Genomic DNA, 20,653 nt, shown 5'->3' on the forward strand with positions numbered 1-20,653 from the left:
GCCCATGTCATCTGAATTGGGAGGAAAATGTGCTCTTATACAAATACAATCTAAAACTGTGGCCATTTACAGTGCATTAGGAAAGTACTCAGATCCGTTGACTTGTTCCACATTTTGTTACGTTACAGCATTATTCTAAAATTGATTCAATTGTTTTCTTCCCTCTCATCAATCTACACACAATACCCCATAATACCTAAGCAAAAACAGGTTTTTAGAAAAAAATTCAAATCTATTGAAAAAAACTAAAAAAAACATTTATATAAGAATTCAGACCCTTTACTCAGTACTTTGTTGAAGCACCTTTGGCAGTGATTATAGCCTCGAGTCTTCTTAGGTATGATGCTACAAGCTTGGCACACCTGTATTTGGGGAGTTTCTCCCATTCTTCTCTGCAGATCCTCTCAATCTCTGTCAGGTTGGATGGGGAACATCGCTACTAAACTATTTTCAGGTCTCTCCAGAGATGTTTGATCGGGTTCAAGTCAGGACTCTGGCTGGGCCACTCAAGGACATTCACAGACTTGTCCCAAGCGACTCCTGCGTTATCTTGGCTGTGTACTTAGGGTCGTTGTCCTGTTGGAAGGTGAACCTTCACCCCAGTCTGAGGTCCTGAGAGCTCTAGAGCAGGTTTTCATCAAGGATCTCTCTGTACTTTGCTCCGTTCATCTTTCCTTTGATCCTGACTAGTCTCCCAGTCCCTGCCGCTGAAAAACATCCCAACAGCATGATGCTGCCACCACTGTGCTTCACCGTAGGGATGGTGCTAGGTTTCTTCCAGACGTGACGATTGGCACTCAGGCCAAAGAGTTCAATCTTGGTTTCATCAGACCAGAGAATCTTGTTTCTCATGATCTGAGAATCCTTTAGGTGCCTTTTGGCAAACTCTCACGCAATTGCAAAGCCTATAGAAATGTAGTGCAACATTGGCTCACGGGCTCTCATGAAGTATTCGATTAGATTTTCGATTACATTTGCATTGACGTCAGAGTGATCATAGGGACAATAAAGTGCTGAGTACCTGGCAGTTAGCAAGTTTGTTAAGCTACTAATGACCATCAGCAGCATCAGAGCTTGGAGCAGCGTAATTACCGTGACTAAACGGTCACATGTATTTTTGACTGCCATCATGACTCATGACCGCCGGTGTGGCGGTAATACGGTCACCGTAACAGCCCTAGCTGTCTTGTGCTTTTTACTGAGGAGTGGCTTCCGTCTTGCCACTCTACCATAAAGGCGTGATTGGAGTGCTGCAGAAATGGTTATCCTTCTGGAAGGTTCTCCCATCTCCACAGAGGAACTCTGGAGCTCTGTCAGAGTGGCCATCAGGTTCTTGGTCACCTCCCTGACCTAGGCCCTTCTCCTCTGATTGCTCAGTTTGGCTGTGTGGCCAGCTCTAGGAAGAGTCTTGGTGGATTCAAACTTCTTCCATTTAAGAATGATGGAGGACACTTCCCGAGATCTGTGCCTCGACACAATCCTGTGTTGGTTTTTGCTCTGACATGCAGTGTCAACTGTGGGACCTTATATAGACAGGTGTGTGCCTTTCCAAATCATGTCCAATCAATTGAATTGACCACCGATGGACTGCAATCAATTTGTAGAAACATCTCAAGGATGATCAATGGAAACAGGATGCACCTGAGCTCAATTTCGAGTCTCATAGCAAATGGTCTGAATACCTATGTAAATAAGATATTTCTGTTTATTATTTTGAATACATTTGCAAAAAAAATTAAACCTGTTTTTGCTTTGTCATTATGGGGTATTGTGTGTAGATTGATGAGGAAAATGTAACCCTTCAAGAAGATCCCTCATCCCTGGCCTGCAGGCAAAGGAAAGGAAAGCATCAGAGGCAAATGGAAGAGCTGTCATGCTAAAGATCCCTACCTTCTCCATCCATGTGTGCCTAAACATTAAAACGCTCTTTGACGGGTGGCAAAACGCAGAGGGGATGCAATATTAATGCCTTCTGTTTTCAGGACCATAAATAAACCCAGGCTATATTTGGAACAACGTTACCGTGACATTCCCAAGCATTTGGAATCCTCCTCACGAATACAGTTTATCATATCTCCCTTTCTCTACATCCCCCACTCCTTCACTCCTGTCTTCTTACCGGCTGGGAGGTTTCACTAGAACAGTGACATAGCCATTGTGTGATTCCCAAGCATTTGGAATCCTCCTCACAAATACAGTTTGTGGTCTCTCTCCCCCTTCTCTCCATCCCCCAATCTTCCACTCCTGTGTCCCTAGAACAGAGGCATAGCCATTGCCTACTCAGGGCTCTGGCACACTGCCAACACCTGCCCTGGCTGTACCGCTGCCTGCTGCTTTGTGATGTGCCAACCATTACTGAGCCACTGCATGAGAAAAGATTGCTGTCTGTTCAGTAGGGTGGATGTGATGCTTAGTAGATGGCACAGTATTTTTCCATTTGTTTTCATGGTAGAAGACATGACAAACCTTTGATTGTTATGATCAAGATGGGTGTTTGAGGTGGGAGCTGGGAGTTGCATCATATCTTCCCTGGAAGTTCGTGTTTCCTTTAGGTGTACAATAGAAGGTGGTCACATGCGTTGGTGTGTATCCCATTCTATCTTGGCAGGGAGCTTATTAGTTTTCGATGCAAAGTCAACACGTCCATTCCTGATGCTTTTAGTTGCAATACACCTTTAGCTGTAGGCATTCTCAGACTATCCACATCACAATTCCTCTTAGACACCAGAGGTGAGTCATGAGAGCAAGTGGCAAACAATAAATGACCATGGATAAATAAATACATTTACCATGGAGACTAAAGCTATATTCACCGCCTAGCACTTGCAATTCAGATCTCACACATGCACGCACACACCACTTCCATCTCATTTTGATATTATGAACCAACCTTTTACTCCCTTCCCCCACGAGCCTTGTGATGTCTTGAGCTTTGACAGTCATGGAATTTTGGATGACGGTTATTGGTTACTGTAATAACCGTTCAAATAGCAATTCAAATTTTTTATAAATAATAATAATCGGTTGCCTAGGCATTTCATATGAGCAACAAAGTTTCAATCCTGTGTAGAGTTCAAGTTACAGCAGAAACGGACTCAACCGCACGACTGCTCGGCCATCCCGTCTTCAGTCAGCTGTTCGTTCCACACCCTAAAAATATTATTTTTTAAACGGTTATGATGACGGTCTTCATCCATAACAGTCGGTTACACAGTTATACAGTAATTGTGCCAGCCCTAGTGACGCATGTGTATTGATCTGCAGGAGAGTGTGTGTATGTGTATTGGTGCTTGTGTGTCTGTGTCTGTGTGTGTGTGTGTGTGTGTGTGTGTGTGTGTGTGTGTGTGTGTGTGTGTGTGTGTGTGTGTGTGTGTGTGTGTGTGTGTGTGTGTGTGTGTGTGTGTGTGTGTGTGTGTGTGTGTGTGTGTGTGTGTGTGTGTGTGTGTGTGTGTGTGTGTGTGTGTGTGTGTGTGTGTGTGTGTGTGTGTGTGTGTGTGTGTCAGCAGCATCGTCTGTCCTGAGTATCAAATAGAATAATACTCCTCCTTATTCGCTTGGCACCGGCTGAAAAGCACACGCTAGCAACATTTATCTGTCAGAAGGAGAGAAAAGGAATCCTTGTCGTTTTATGTTGAACATCTAACTCACATGATGTGATCACTGATACTCTGTCTGGAGTCTGGACTGTCTGCAACAATTCCAAGTGTATGTCTGTCGCCTACACCTCTGCCAATATTTACACCATGTCAGCCATTTTGCAAACCTCGCCCTTCTGATTTATACGACCATTAGAAAATCCTCAGTATAATATCGAGTTGCATTTGAAATGATGTATTGCATTATCATCAAAGCAAATGTATTGCTTGGTTTAGTGTTATTTGAGTGGGTCTGTAGAGCAACCCCTACAGTATAATATGAGGCTAGAGACTTGCAGCTGGATGAGGATGCGGCAGTGGTTCACTGTATCTCATTCACATGGCATATTTAGGGCGCATTCTATTCAATTGCTTATGGTAAACCACAGACTAGCCAAGCTCAAAGAGCTTGTTGTAAACTGTGGCACATGTAAAATTAGCCCATGCAAAGTGGGACACACATGGAACCTCTGCTATTAGCTTTGCTCGTTGCTTCACTGGCTTCCCCCTATCTCCCTCCCTCACCCCCCCTCTCACTTTTCCACAGTCTCTCAGAGAGACATTGTGTACTTTTACAGTAAACATTTTAAGAAATTCAGAACAAAGACAGACTTTTCCTCCTCAACGACTAGCTCAAATCCCACCAGTGTGACTTGTACATACGTTACAAAGGAACTTAAAAGGCCAGGCTGTAAATAATTGACACATTTCATGCATAGCGGTGGAGGAGACCCTGAGAGGAACTACGTAGATAGTGTCTTTTAACACTGGCAGGGTAAGGGTTGGGTTGCATCATACAGTAGTCTTATAAACAGAATAAACAGGCATTTAATCACTGCCTGATGCTGAACAAAACCGATCACGTCTCAGAGTAATACATGTAGCCTACTGCACAGAGACAATGTTGGGTTTCCAGCAAGTTTGTATAGTATCACGCTACACCAGGGCTTTCTCAACTGGCACATTTGGTTCAATGTGCATAAGCACAAGTTTTAGGTTTCCCATTGGTTCTGGAACCATAGCCATACGTTTCTTGACTGGTAAAACATAACTTCTTTTTGTTCTGAGAACCGAAAGTGAACATTTAGCATGTTCTGGGAACATTGCTTTTTAGGTAGCAGAGAGGTTCTGAGAACATTTTACTATGGTTCCCTGAAAGTTTTCCTGGGAAGTTTAATTAACGTTCTAAGAATGGAAATTATGTTATTTGAAGGTAATAATTAAATAACGTTCTGAGAACATGTTTCAATAAGACTTTTAATAGCACTGCTAACCTTAAGATAATTCCAAGCACATGTAGGACACATGGAAATTAATTTGCTTAGCCATTAATCATGCAAACACATTTATATTTTATTGTGGCATTGCATCAGTAAGATTCAAACCTATGATCTTCTGTTCTCTATCCATGGAATTAGTCCACTGCACCACCAGGACAGAACTAGCATGCCATGTTTTTCTTTTGCTCATACAAAGCTGTTGATTTTATTCTATTCAACCAGACCCCATTTCAAAGTAAACAAGCACTCATTAAGATCAGGTGTGGCCAATGAGGAAACATGTTGGAAACATTATGCTGAAGTACTGAAATTCCCACCTAAGAAACATATGGTTCTCAGAACGTAATCTGCTAGCTCGGTATCTTGCAACATTRCCAGAATGTTGTGGGAAGGTTGTATGCAAAATAACCATAGGACAACCACACTCTCACCAAGCTATAAGAAGCATATGGTTCTCAGAACGTTATGTGCTAGCCGGGTATGGACTGTACACAGACGGTCCTTTGAAGGTTGTGTTTCTTTGCTCACATTTAGTTTCTCAATATTTGTCCAATTTCATTTCAACATATGTTATCACCTGACTTAGGACACTAACACCAACAACATTAGCAACATTAGCACCAAGGACAGCGGCAACTAGAAAGAAAGACAATTTTGTCAACAATTTGGTTAACTGTTATAAACAACAACAAAAATAATGACCAAACTGTTAATTAGTGAATAAGCATTTTTCCAATATCCTTTGTCCTTGTGTGAGTAAGCTGATGGCGAATAGAGGGAGTGTTTGAATGTGGGGAGTGTCTGAAGTCTGTTATAGAGCTGGGATGAATGCAGGTAGCATAACATGGAGTTAGAATATATGTAATGAACCTGTTGCTCTCTTTCGCTCTCTCTCTTTCGCTCTCTCTCTCTGTCTCTCTCTCTCTCGCTCTGTCTCGCTCGCTCTCTCTCGCTCTCTCTCTCTTTTTCTCTTCCCCTCTATACTCTGTCTTCTCTCTCGCTTTCTCTCTCTCACTGCCCCTCTTCCCTTGTTTTTCTCTCTACCTCGGTTCTGGCTCATTGTGCACAGAACATTTCACAATAAAAGAACGTGATACTTGCCAAGATTATAATACATGCATTGTAGTTCTGTGTGTAATTTATTTTCTTGACGGTCATATTCCTGAAAGAAGTTCATGTGTTGTCTCCCAGATTGTCCCTCTGGCACCTTACTGATCCATTCATAATAGATGAACTGTTAGGTAACAAGAACCTGGCTACAACTGCTGCAATCTGACTTTATTCAGAGTCCCGGGGAAGTATAGTAAGACATAGCTGCGACACGACACGCAAGCACACAACACACAAACACACACACACACACACACACACACACACACACACACACACACCACACACACACACCACACACACACACACACACACACACACACACACACACACACACACACACACACAACACACACACACACACACCACACACACACACACACACACCACACACACACACACCACACACACACACACTCAAAAGAAAATATAAACAGTGAAGAATTAACTGTTGATCCTAAAAAAGATTTTAAAATATATTTATTTTCATCTTCATTTTGGTACGCAATTTCCTCAGACATGTTGAAAAAGGGTAACAATTATAAATGAAATTGCTTTCCTCAATATGTACAGTTGAAGACGGAAGTTTACATACACCTTAGCCAAATACATTTAAACTCAGTTTTTCACAATTCCTGACATTTAATCCTAGTAAAAATCCCCTGTCTTTAGATCAATTAGGATCACCACTTTATTTTAAGAATGTGAAATGTCAGAATAATAGTAGAGAGAATTATTTATTTCAGCTTTAATTCTTTCATCACATTCCCAGTGGTCAGAAGTTTACATACACTCAATTAGTATTTGGTAGCATTGACTTTAAATTGTGTTAACTTGGGTCAAATGTTTCGGGTAGACTTCTACAAGCTTCCCACAATAAGTTGGGTGAATTTTGGCCCATTCCTCTGTACAGAGCTGTGTAACTGAGTCAGGTTTGTAGACACTTTTTCAGTTCTGCCCACAAATTCTCTATAGGATTGAGGTCAGGGCTTTGTGATGGCCACTCCAATACCTTGACTTTGTTGTCCGTAAGCCATTTTGACACAACTTTGGAAGATGGTTGGGTCATTGTCCATTTGGAAGACATTTGCAACCAAGCTTTAACTTCCTGACTGATGTTTTGAGATGTTGCTTCAATATATCCACATAATTTACCTGCCTCATGATGCCATCTATTTTGTGAAGTGCACCAGGCCCTCCTGCAGAAAAGCACACCCACAACATGATGCTGCCACCCCCGTGCTTCACGGTTGGGATGTGTTTCTTCGGCTTCCCCCTTTTTCCTCCAAACATAGTGATGCATTATGACCAAACAGTTCTATATACAGTGTTTCCTTGCACCTGTCTTAAACAAGTGACCACATGCTGATTTGAAGCTCTTTTGACAGAGTCTGTAAGTATTTAGGATCTGCCACTGCTGTAATAATATTTGAAGATAAATACACAACGCAGAGGACTAAAGGTCAAGAGGGAATTAGTGATCAATTTAAATAGTTTTTTGTCTGTAATGTGGATGTCACGCCCTGACCATAGAGAGCTGTTTATTCTCTATGTTGGTTGGGGCGTGATAGTGACTAGGGTGGGTCATCTAGGTGATTAATGGTTTATGTTGGCCTGGTATGAATCCCAATCAGAGACAGCTGTTTATCGTTGTCTCTGATTGGGGATCATATTTAGGTAGCCATTTCCCCATTGTATTTGTGGGATCTTGTCTACAGATAGTTGCCTGTGTGCACACCAGTAGCTTCACGTTTCGTTCTGTATTTTGTTGTTTTTTGTTCGGTGTTCATTTAAATAAAAMAAAATGATCGCTTACCACGCTGCACCTTGGTCCAATCCTTACGACGATCATGATAGGGGAACTGAATATTAATGGGTCAGGGACACGGGAGGAATTTCAGTCCGGGACTCATAGCTACATGTGGCAAGTTCTTTTTGGTCCGAATTGTCTATACATTGAGCCTGAAATGGGATAATTGTTATTTGGCCATTGGCCCAATTTTACTGCAAGGAATTATAATTGGTCAACCACAGGCTGTCTCTTTGTTCAGAGGAGAAACCATTGAGGACAGGGAAGAATGACCATCTACCATCTACTTTCTACTTTCCAGCATGACAACTATGATTTGTTCTCTTTGAATAAATATATTTTTCTCCCCCTGATTTGCTTTGGGGTCTGTGTTCTTGAAGAATAACATCAACTGCTAACACTGCTAACGTAAACTCACGTAAACTCGTACATCGCCTTGGTCCGTACAATTGCCCTTATTTTAGCGCCCCAAAAACGTAATACGTCCAGATCAACTGTAATGTCAATACCATTGTAAAGCACAATTTCTCCCCTTTCCAACATTATCAATTACATGACCTAAACGCTGCCCGTTTCTGCATAATTCAAGCAGGCAATGAGCCCCGTCGGGTATTTWWAAAAATGGCGGGTGGGGAAGCGAAACTAATGCGTGATGGTGAGAAGGAGAAATGTTGTGTGGGAAAATAGCTTTTTTTCACTCGATCTGTCCAACTTATCACCTTATCGCCTCTAAAATGTAAATAAAACACTATAAAGAGTTTATATAATGTGTCATTACATACCTATTTGAAGGTTTGTGTCGAATTTGAATCGGGCTTTTAGGGCGGTGCTAAAGTGATCTTAGAAGTTAACAGCGGCTTTGAGAATGATGATCGCATGCAATGATGACGCAAAAAATGACTAGGTATCCCCCCCTTACCCCCGTCACTGTCCATTTCTTGTTTTTAAACGATGAGAGAAGTGCTACACCTGGTGGAGAGAGATTGTAAGACAGAAATAGTTGCTTTATGCGTGCTGTACGTTACGACATGACACGTCAKYAWYTAACYGKGGGTCKGTTTTTTCAACTTTTCTCCAATGCTATAGAGCCATTACCATGTCGATCAACGCTTGAATAGAAACCTAGTTCACACCCCCGATTTTGAAGTCAACACAGTTGCTACAGTCCCATTAGTTTTCTTTGTAGCCTCGTTTGAATGTTGCGGTTGCACACATTTGTACGGAATGGGGTGAGTTTACGTTACCAATCTCAGACAGTTAGGAAATACTTTCTCTCTTTCCCACTCAAGTGACAGTCAGTCACGGTGGTGGTTGATCCCAGTGGTGGTTGATCTCACTGGCTCAGTTTTATTACCTTTAAAGTAGCTGACAGACTTCACTGGATGTGGATTCCTCCAGTGTCTGTCTGATGGATATGGAACCTATAAGACCTCTTTGAGCTTGGATAGAGATAGACACAGGTTGTTGTATGTGTACCTGTGGATGTATGTGCGTGTATATTTGTTTATATGCCAACAAGTGATTGGTATGAGCCCTTCCTGATATAAGAAGGCAGACACTTGTGTCTTCAAGGCAATGAAACATTTGGCTCTCGTATATTGACACAGGAGAATCATGCACCAGTCATATGTACTATGAGTGAGACAGAAAAGCGTCTCCTGAAACACAATAATTAATTTCTGCTCCCCACTGTGATCCTATTGCCCATTTGGGGCCTAAGTGTGAGTGCTGATGAAGCATAACGGCCAGACAGCAGTCTCCTGTCGGATTAGGATATCACTGTCAGACGCATGGCTGCCCAGCCGCACTCTGAGGGCCATATTAGCACAGTGCACGGTATTACCAGGCTTCAGCTCTGTGTTCTGAAATTGAACTGAGTTGAGCCCCCCACTCTGGCTACCTATTCCATCCAGACAGACATATTGGTCCAGGGGCCATTTGTTTGCAGCTGATGCATTCAATATATACCAGCCAGGTATTATGATGGCCCATAATGGAACATACAGTTGATGCCAAGTAGTTCATAACATGGAGGGTGTAGGTGGATGATGGGTGTAGGTGGATGTTATCGCGGGTGTAGCGAATTGCTTATGTTCCTAGCTCCAACAGTGCAGTGTAATACCTTACACTACAATACACGCATATCCCAAAAATTTAAGAAATATAGAAACATTAGAACAAGCAATGTCCAGAATATAAATATATACTGTACTGTATGTATATGATGGTGTGTATAGATGTCACGTTCCTGACCTTATTTCCCTTGTTTTGTAATTATTTAGTATGGTCAGGGCGTGAGTTGGGGTGGGCAGTCTATGTTATTTGTTTCTATGTTTAGGTTTGTTCGTTTGGCCTAATATGGTTCTCAATCAGAGACAGGTGTTTGTCATTGTCTCTGATTGGGAGCCATATTAAGGTAGGCTGTTTTCACTGGTTGTTTGTGGGTGATTGTTGCTGTGTCTGTGTTTGTTCGCCACACGGTACTGTTTCGTTTGTTCCTGTTCGTGCGTTCATGTTTTATATGTTCTCAAGTTCAGGTCATTTCAGTTCACGTCGTTTATTGTTTTGTAGTTTGTTCAAGTGTTTTTTTGTCTTCGTTTAATAAACGATAGTATGTATTCAAACCACTCTGCGCTTTGGTCTGATCCTTGCTCCTCCTCAGACGAGGAGGAGGAAGACGAATGTTACAATAGACATCATGGACAGTATATGAACAGAAAAGGTGTGTACAGAAGTAGTTATAGGATGAGCCTTGACTAGAATACAGTATATACATAATATGAAGTAGATAAAACAGTATTTAAACATTATTAAAGTAACCAGTGTTCAATGTACATAGGGCAGCAGTCTCTAAGGTGCAGGGTTGAGTACCGGGTGGAAGCCAACTYGTAACAGTGACTAAAGTTCAGGGCAGGGTACTGGGCGGAGGCCGCCTAGTGCTGACTATTTAATAACAGTCTGATAAGCTGTTTTTCAGTCTCTCTGTCCCAGCTTTGATGCACCTATACTGTCTCTGCCTTCTAGATGGTAGTGGGGTGAACAGGCCATGGCTCGGGTGGCTGAGGTCCTTGATGATCTTCTTGGCCTTCCTGTGACACCGGGTGCTGTAGAGGTCCTGGAGGGCAGGCAGTGTACCCCCGGTGATGCGTTGCCATACCAGGTGGTGATCCTTTGGAGAGCCCGGTGCAGTTGCTGTACCAGGCGGTGACACAGCCGGACAGGATGCTTTCAATGGTGCTGTAGTTTTGTAAGGGGCCAAGACTAATTTCTTCAGCCTCCTGAGGTGGAAGAGGCGCTGTTGCGCATTCTTCAGCACACTGTCTGCGTGGATGGATACTTTCAGGTTGTCAGTGATGTGCACGCCGAGCAATTTGAAGCTTCAATGACCACCAACCGGTCTTCCTGTGCATCCTAGATTATACACATTCCTAAACACACCTACACACACAAGCACACTCTCAGACTATTTTCTTGTTGCTCATACACTGTAAATTAGGGATGTCAAGTGAAGTAAAATGTTTGTCAGTGACACCTGATGAAAGTGGATGTTGAGGAACTGGAGTTGTAATGAGATGTTTTTTGATTCTTGCCGAGTTGCTAAGTAGTCAGCAATTGCCCTCTATACCTCTTACTCCTCTTCAACAGACAGACAGATGATGTTGATCTGCTCTTCCCATCTGGGTCCTGTGTCTAGAACATCTGGTGTAGATGCCACCGTGGTGTAGATGCCACCGTGTGTGCAGTCTCCAACTCTGACAGCAAAAGGCATGGCCCAGGCACATACCTTTGGTGTCCACATTGGCTAAGAGGGCATGGTGAGAGAGAGTGAGAGAGGGCTGGGGGTGGACTGGGGGGACGGAGAGAGGAAGAGAGGAAGAAGGATAGAGGGGGAGAGGGTGAGAACAAACTCAGGCAACATGAGTAATATTCAAACTGATTTATTTCCTGGGAATGGGAGATACGATATGTGGTACTTTTTCCCGCCTTGCGCCAAAGTGCCAGGGCTTGTTATTCTGATCTGGTTTCTTGTCATTTCATGTCATTTCACTGGAGAATTGTCCAGCGCTGAAGCAATTTATTTGTCTGCTCTGTTTGGTCACAATGCTGTAATTACCTTCCTTGTTGCTGTATTAGCTTTGTAATCGTAACAACCTGGGGGGAAGGAGATTTGGAAATGAGACTCATGCAGATAACTGGCCAGCAGCTTTTCAAATTATCCAGCCTGTTCTCATATACTTGACGTAACATAGTAAATGTAAATCCAGGACACTCAAATTAGTATGATATGTTACATTTGGTATGGTTACACAAGACAGAAGGTTACTTAAGACAAAAACCAAAGTAGGGTGGTTGGTCGGGGTGGTGGGTAGAAGTTTAACGTGACCGTCTAGCAACCCAAAGGTTGCATGTTCGAATCTCATCATGGACAACTTTAGCATTTTAGCTAATTAGCAACTTTGCGACACTTACAACTTTTTAGCTACTTTGAAACTACTTAGCATGTTAGCTAACTCTTCCCTAACCGTAACCCTTTAACCTAACTCCTAACCTTAACACCTAACTACCCCTAACCACTAACTTTAGCTACCAAATTAACATTAGTGTTAGCCACCTAGCTAACGTTAGCCACAACAAATTGGAATTCGTAACGTATCATATGTTTTGCAAATTCGTAACATATTGTACGAATTGCAATTCGTAACATATCATACGAAATGGATGATGGACATCCACAAATGAATACATGCAATACAAAACGTAGCATTTCATATTAATTGGAGTGCCCAGGATTTACATTTACTATGTTACTTCTACCGCTGAGTCCAGGTTGAATTATTATGCTTTGATTATGATCTCATAGAGAATTATCAAAGAGCTGATTACCCTGGATAGAGAGATTATTTTCAGGCCACCCACATAATGTTGTAATTCTGCTTGCAGCTGAGGTAACACATAGCGTACAGGCCACTCAGGAAGATCATTACCTTCTGGGTACAGATTTGTGAAAACAGTCACAGGTCTTACAGCCATGAGAGTATGATGCAAAAGGAGGCAAAGTTAAAGGGGTAAAATCAGGTGTAGCTTTATTTATTGGGTGATACAAAATTGAGGTTACTGAAAAAGGTTCAAAAAGACAAAACAAACAAATCCCTGAAAGGCTCGAGTAATAAAAAGGACTAGGCCTAAGCCGGCATTGCTGCCAAAATTTGTAAGTCGCTCTGGATAAGAGCGTCTGCTAAATGACTTAAATGTAAATGTAAATGTAAATATAACTCTCTTGGCACTGACGGGGTCTACCTGGCCCAATATTGGACTAAAGGAGCCTAACATTACTCCTTATAGTCCAAGGACCTTACATGTTCTGTTCAGAGGCTAATTGGCTCTGGCAGCCAAAACYGCCATACACTCCATCTAAACGGGAATCGATTCTCAATTGCGGTATGGTTCTAGAAACAAAAAGTCCTATACTTTCATATCAATCAAAATTTCACAAATGCAAAATATGCACATACTGTAGACTGTTTTAACCGTTTTCTTTGCAACCAAAAGTATTTTTCCGTGACAAGTTTGTAGCGCCCATCTTCCGTTTACATGCAGGTGTTCTGAGACACAAATAGCTAATTAGCACAGGTAGTCGACTTTGTCTTTCATCTGTTTTCCATAAATAAATGCTGTGTGGAATTATGGCCGTGTGGGAAAGGTGTATAGTAATTGAACCGATTATTTTTTGAAAATGATTCAATGCTGATATGAAAGATATGTTCTTTATGTTTCCAAAACCGTACCGCAAGCGATGCGTGTTCACGTTTACAGCAAGCATCGGGCCTCTAAACAAAAGTCCCCCTGGGAAGAAGATACACTACATGACCAAAYGTATGTGGACACCTGCTCATCAAACATCTCATTCCAAAATCATGGGCATTAAAATGGAGCTGGTCCCCCCTTTGCTGCTATAACAGCCTCCACTCTTCTGGGAAGGCTTTCCACTCGATGTTGGAACATTGCTGCAGGGTCTTGCTTCCATTCAGCCACAAAAGCATTAGTGAGGTCGGGCACTTATGTTGTGCGATTAAGCCTGGCTCGCAGTCAGTGTTCCAATTCATCCCAAAGGTGTTCAATGGGGTTGAGGTCAGGGCTATGTGCAGGCCAGTCAAGTTCTTTCACACCGATCTCAACAAACAATTTCTGTATGGACCTCGCTTTGTGCATAGGGGCATTGTCATGCTGAAACAGGAAAGGGCCTTCCCCAAACTATTGCCACAAAGTTGGAAGCACAGAATCGTCTAGAATGTCATTGTATGCTGCAGTGTTAAGCTTTCTCTTCATTGGAACTAAGGGACCTAGCCCGAACAATGAAAACAAGCCCCAGACCATTATTCCTCCTCCACCAAACTTTACAGTTGGCACTATGCATTGGGGCAGGTAGCGTTCTCCTGGCATCCGCCAAACCCAGATTTGCCTGTCGGACTGCCAGATGGTGTAGCGTAATTCATCACTCCAGAGAACGCATTTCCACTGCTCCAGAGTCCAATGGCGGCGAGCTTTACACCACTCCAGCCAACACTTGGCATTGCACATGGTYATCTTAGGCTTGTGTGTGGCTGCTCGGCCATGGAAACCTATTCCATGAAGCTCCCGACGAACAGTTCTTGTGCTGACGTTGCTTTCAGAGGCAGTTTGGAACCTAGTAGCGGGTGTTGCGTCCGAGGACAGATGGTGTTTCCGGGCTAAGGGCTTCAGCACTCGGCGGTCCCGTTCTGTGAGCTTTTGTGGCCTACCACTTTGTGGCTAAGCCGTTGTTGTTCCTAGACGTTTCCACTTCACAATAACAACACTTACAGTTGACCGGGGCCGATCTATCGGGGCATAAATTTGACAAACTGACTTGTTGGAAAGGTGGCATCCTATGACGGTGTCACGTTGAAAGTCACTGAGCTCTTCAGTAATGCCATTCTACTGCCAACGTTTGTCTGTGGAGATTGCATGGCTGTGTCCTCAATTTTATACACCTGTCAGCAACTGGTGTGGCTGAAATATCCAAATCCACTAATTTGAAGGAGTGTTCACATACTTTGTWTATATWGTGTACCTTCATCAATACGCGCTAAAGTTAGTTAGCGTCTATGAATGGAGTAGGTATGGAGTAGCCTAAACATCTTCCTGAGATAGATTAGCTAGCAACATGCTAACTATTCACAGTCGGACAAAAGGCTTTACTATTTTTTAACAGGTCCTCTTCAAGCTAGGCCATCTCCATCACAGTATTGTAAACCATTTTCCTTATTTATTGAAGACATTGGTTTCTTCCCAGCCTCGTTTGAGGAGGGAGGGAGTCAATGAGTGTATCCCTTGTGCTCTGCCAAGCCAGCCCTAATCCTCCATGGACCCTGAGCTGCATCTGCTTCACTTTCTTCCCCCTCTCATCCATCTCTCCAGAACTAGATGTTGTGCTTCAGCTGAGCCTGGGAAGCCTGGGAAGCCTTCATCCATTATGGATGTTGTGTTATAGGAGACTGATCTATAAGATCTCCCTTTGGATTCCAGCAGGACAGGAGAAGCCAGCACAAAGCAGCTAGGCCTCTCTCTGTATCTTTTTACTGTACAGTTACTGGAGCGGGGCATTTTTATCATTTGATTTGCTGTCTATAATTCACGAGGCATGACAGCATACTAAGGCAGCCCGATACAGTATATTGTAAATCCTGTTGTAGGCTGATAGGGTTCTGCAGAAAAGCATCTATTCCCTTCTTTGACCTCTGTCTTCCTACTTCCTACTCTAATCAGGGACATCAAAGCCACAACAACGGGACCCTACAACACATTGTTGGGGTTAAGGAGCAGCATGTATCTCCTTTTATGTTGACCTGTTTCCTGCCAGGTGCCCTTCCTAGCCTCCATCACAGGACAAGCCAGGCATGGCTGACAGCTGTATGAGGTTGTTGCAGATGTAGTTGCTGTTGGACTGATTGTCTATGCATGGGACAGCCAATTAAAGAAAGGAAGAGAGAGAGGGTGGAGAGAAAGAGAGGTAGAAGAGAAAGAGATACACAGACAGAGGGGGAGAGAAGAAAAACAGACTCAGCTGCAGGTCTTTCCCACTGGTATACATCCACCACTTTATTAGTCGGCCACAGTGGAAGAGGAGAGCCTACTGTGGGGGGACCAGACAGACAGACAGACGGACGGACGGACGGACGGACGGACGGACGGACGGACGGACGGACGGACGGGCGGACGGACGGACGGACGATGGGTTTGGAGAGGAGAATTGAGCGAGGGGAATGTGGGGTCCAATCAAATGTCTTCATCAGTTAAGTGATATTCCTACTTTGATTATGAACGTCCTGCGCTCTCTATTTGAGGCAGGATATTTTATAAGCCTTCGGTAAAACACCCTGGAGAGATTCTGCTCCCCACATGAAGAAAGCGGGACGTGGCTACGAAGCAGCCTATGGACTGTTGGAGATTTTCCAGTCATCTGATGATTTTCAGTAACCTATACTGTTCTCTTTGAAGTAGAAAGAATAATCAATATAAGCTTAAATATTAGACATATGTAAGCAGAATGAAGGCTAAACCTATGTGAGTGTCCAAGCTAGATCAACATTGAATTGACCATTGGACATGTAAAGAACAGAACTTAAGCAGAATTTGTGTAGATGAGGCAAGGTAAACTAACAAGACATGACTGGTCTGGGCCATATCTGATCTTGTGAAGGCTACTGGACATGCACATAAGTTAAGCATACATTGATAATGTAGGTCTGAACTAGAGGTCGACCGATTATGATTTTTCAACACCGATACCGATTATTGGAGGGCCAAAAAAGCCGATACCGATTTAATCGGCTGATTTAAAAAAAAAATCTTTAAAAAAATAAAAAAAATGTAATAATGACAATTACAACAATACTGAATGAACACTTATTTTAACTTAATATAATACATCAATAAAATCAATTTAGCCTCAAATAAATAATGAAACATGTTCAATTTGGTTTAAATATTGCAAAAACAAAGTGTTGGAGAAGAAAGTAAAAGTGCAATATGTAACATGTAAGAAAGCTAACGTTTAAGTTCCTTGCTCAGACCATGAGAACATGAAAGCTGGTGGTTCCTTTTAACATGAGTCTTCAATATTCCCAGCTAAGAAGTTTTAGGTTGTAGTTATTATAGGAAATAAAGGACTATTTCTCTCTATACGATTTGTATTTCATATACCTTTGACTATTGGATGTTCTTATAGGCACTTTAGTATTGCCAGTGTAACAGTATAGCTTCCGTCCCTCTCCTCGCTCCTACCTGAGCTCGAACCAGGAACACATCGACAACAGCCACCCTCGAAGCAGCGTTACCCATTGATTCACAAAAGCCGCAGTCCTTGCAGAGCAAGGGGAACAACTACTCCAAGTCTCAGAGCGAGTGATGTTTGAAACGCTATTAGCGCGCATCCCGCTAACTAGCTAGCCATTTCACATCGGTTACACCAACCTACTCTCGGGAGTTGATAGGCTTGAAGTCATAAACAGCGCAATGCTTGAAGCACAGCGACGAGCTGCTGGCAAAACGCACAAAATTGCTGTTTGAATGAATGCTTACGAGCCTGCTGGTGCCTACCATCGCTCAGTCAGACTGCTCTATCAAATCATAGACTTAATTATAACATAATAACACACAGAAATATGAGCCTTAGGTCATTAATATGGTAGAATCCGGAACCTATCATCTCGAAAACAAAACATTTATTCTTTCAGTGAAATACGGAACCGTTCCGTATTTTATCTGACGGGTGGCATCCATAAGTGTAAATATTCCTGTTACATTGCACAACCTTCAATGTCATGTCATAATTACGTAAAATTCGGGCAAATTAGTTCGCAACGAGCCAGGCGGCCCAAACTGTTGCATATACCCTGACTCTGCATGCAATGAACGCAAGAGAATTGACACACTTTCACCTGGTTAATATTGCCTGCTAATCTGGATTTCTTTTAGCTAAATATGCAGGTTTAAAAATATATACTTGTGTATTGATTTTAAGAAAGGCATTGATGTCTATGGTTAGGTACACGTTGGAGCAACGACAGTCCTTTTTCGCGAATGCGCAACGCAGATAACTACACATGGTTGATGACATTACTAGTTTAACTAGTGATTTATGATTGATTGATTGTTTTTTATAAGATAAGTTTAATGCTAGCTAGCAACTTACCTTGGCTTCTTACTGCATTCGTGTAACAGGCAGGCTCCTCGTGGAGTGCAATGAGAGGCAGGTCGTTAGAGCGTTGGACTAGTTAACCGTAAAGTTGCAAGATTGAATCCTCGAGCTGACAAGGTAAAAATCTGTCTTTCTGCCCCTGAACAAGGCAGTTACCCCACCGTTCCTAGGCCATCATTGAAAATAAGAATGTGTTCTTAACTGACTTGCCTAGTTAAATAAAGGTGTAAAAATACCGATTTCCGATTGTTATGAAAACTTGAAATCGGCCCTAATTAATCGGCCATTCCGATTAATCGGTCGACCTCTAGTCTGAACTTGTAAAGACCTTTGGACAGGAACCTTAGGTAAGGGGTATGCATGTCATGCCACCAATAGCATCTATACCCCAATATCTGAGCCAATAAGAGAATGGAAACTATGTAACAAAGCAAATGGGGTGATGACGTTATGTAAATGTATAAAAGCCAAGCACTAAGAATGAGGAGGCAGTTCTTCCATGGAGGTGCTCGGCGTTGTTGCTCTCTGCAATAAAAGTCTAACTGAATTCACAAGCTCCGTTATCTGAGTAGTATTTGTTTCAATATTTTCCACAACAGGACCCGTGCCGCTTAGGCTCTGAGTCAGTTATACTCCAGGCCTTATGAGAATAATTCATAACAGTGCTCTAATAGCAAGTGAAGCAAGGGTGTGAAATGGAAAAAAACATTTATACGACTGCAGTATTAGACTTGGTGATTTTTCTGTTTGAATATCTGGATTCACTATTTGATAGAAACCGTGACCCTCCAATGTTGTTGTTTGTGCTCAGATATGTTTAACAAATGCAAAAGCATTGAAGAAGCATGACTCTGCTTATTATCTGCTTCATCACAGTAGAGAGTTAGTGAAAAATGTCTTTCATGTTTCATTGAATTGAAAAGCAGTGAGTGGGAGCTAACGACAATTGAGATAGAATTGTTATAAGAACCATGTGGGAAACTAATATGCAGCAAACCCCCTCACTGAGATATCTATTGTTGATCAGACCAATGAAATCACATTTCATCTCTCATTCTTTTCCCCCTCTTTTTCTCAGAATCTCATCCCTTTCTCCTTTTATCTTTCAGAAGTCTGCTGTCTTTCTGAGCTCGAGGAGGGAGGCCATGTTTGAGTACCTGCAGGTCTGCTCGGGCTGACTGAGGACTTTCTGCCTGCTCCGGGGGGGTGAGCCAGAGAGAAGCTAAACGCCCCTGACTGGCTCTGGAGGAGTGGAGAAAAGAAGGCTTATCTCCCACCTTTGTTCTCTCTAATGCCCCTTGAGATGGCTCTCCACGGACTCACTCCCACCTCAGTCAAAACTGTTTAGTAACTCCACACCTTCTCCATACCCCAACTGCAGGGAGAGAGAATACCCCAAAAGAAAGTGGAGAAAGAGAAAGAGAGAGAGAAAGCTAATTAGTATTACTGAGAGACATGAGAAGAGACATCTGAAGAGAGTTATGTGCTCTGAGGGATATTGCTGCTAACCTTTAGGACATTTGTTTGTGGTATTTTTTTWAAAAGGGACTCAATTTAGCTGGTTGCGGGTTTAACTTAGCCTTCCGTCATGACTCTTCTGGGAAGCTGTATGAAGAGGGGGCAGACTGACTGCCACAGAGGTGGTCCGGCTGGGCCCTGTCAGGTCCTGCTCCTGACCTGCTGTATCCTGGTAGTCCTGGGGGCCAAGCCAAAGACACCTGGCCACACACACCTCAACTCCATCCGTATTGACGGGGATATCTCACTGGGTGGGCTCTTTCCTGTACACGCCAGAGGAAACAATGGGAAAGCCTGTGGGGAGCTGAAGAAGGAAAAGGGGATCCACAGACTGGAGGCTATGCTGTTCGCCTTGGACCGCATCAACAACGACCACGAGCTGCTGCCCAACATCACTCTGGGGGCCAGGATCCTGGACACCTGTTCACGGGACACCCACGCCCTGGAGCAGTCGCTCACCTTTGTCCAGGCGCTCATCGAGAAGGACGGTACGGACATCAAATGCCTGAGTGGCGGGCCGCCTATCATCACCAAGCCTGAGAGGGTGGTGGGCGTCATTGGGGCCTCCGCCAGCTCCGTGTCAATCATGGTGGCCAACATCCTGCGCCTCTTCAGGGTAAGTACCTTACACTTATTGGTTAATGGCTGTGAATGATGGTGGTGGCTATGAAAGTAGTCTCTCTCAACAGTCGTTTGTAGGCTGGCAGGCAGCACGCTCTGCAAGTGAGAATGCAAGCGAGGCTGCAATGAAAGCAATGTGACAGAAATCTGTAGCTGACGCTATTGCCTGATTCATGTATGATTATTTGCAATAGGTGTCATCAAAAGGCTAGGTTGCTTTTACTGGTAAAAGTGTTTTAAATGTTTTTCATGAAAGGATAAAGATCTATTGTCATTTTCCAACATTATGGAAATGTTGATGTGATAAAAACACTCCCCACATTTCCTATAGGCTTTTACTCCATGTCTTCTCTCTAAGGTGATATTACATAGTGTAGCTAGAGGCGTATTCAATATCTCACATTTCAGGAATGCTCTGTGTCTGTGAAAATGCACCATGTCGCTCTTGTATGGGCATCAA

The 20,653-nt window shown here is 43.0% G+C and overlaps 1 protein-coding gene across 1 annotated transcript in view; it reads left to right on the forward strand.

Moving 5' to 3' along the window:
• Positions 1-20,653, forward strand: part of LOC111977225 (metabotropic glutamate receptor 4-like) — a 309,721-nt gene that overhangs the window by 58,028 nt on the left and 231,040 nt on the right. The window contains exon 2 of the mRNA XM_024006595.1: positions 19,164-20,188. Within this exon, the coding sequence (XP_023862363.1) occupies positions 19,643-20,188 (546 nt within the window). The 5' untranslated portion in view covers positions 19,164-19,642. The remainder of the gene's footprint in view (positions 1-19,163; positions 20,189-20,653) is intronic.

Source organism: Salvelinus sp. IW2-2015, linkage group LG17 (assembly GCF_002910315.2).
Source record: "Salvelinus sp. IW2-2015 linkage group LG17, ASM291031v2, whole genome shotgun sequence".
NCBI classification, from domain to species: domain Eukaryota; kingdom Metazoa; phylum Chordata; class Actinopteri; order Salmoniformes; family Salmonidae; genus Salvelinus; species Salvelinus sp. IW2-2015.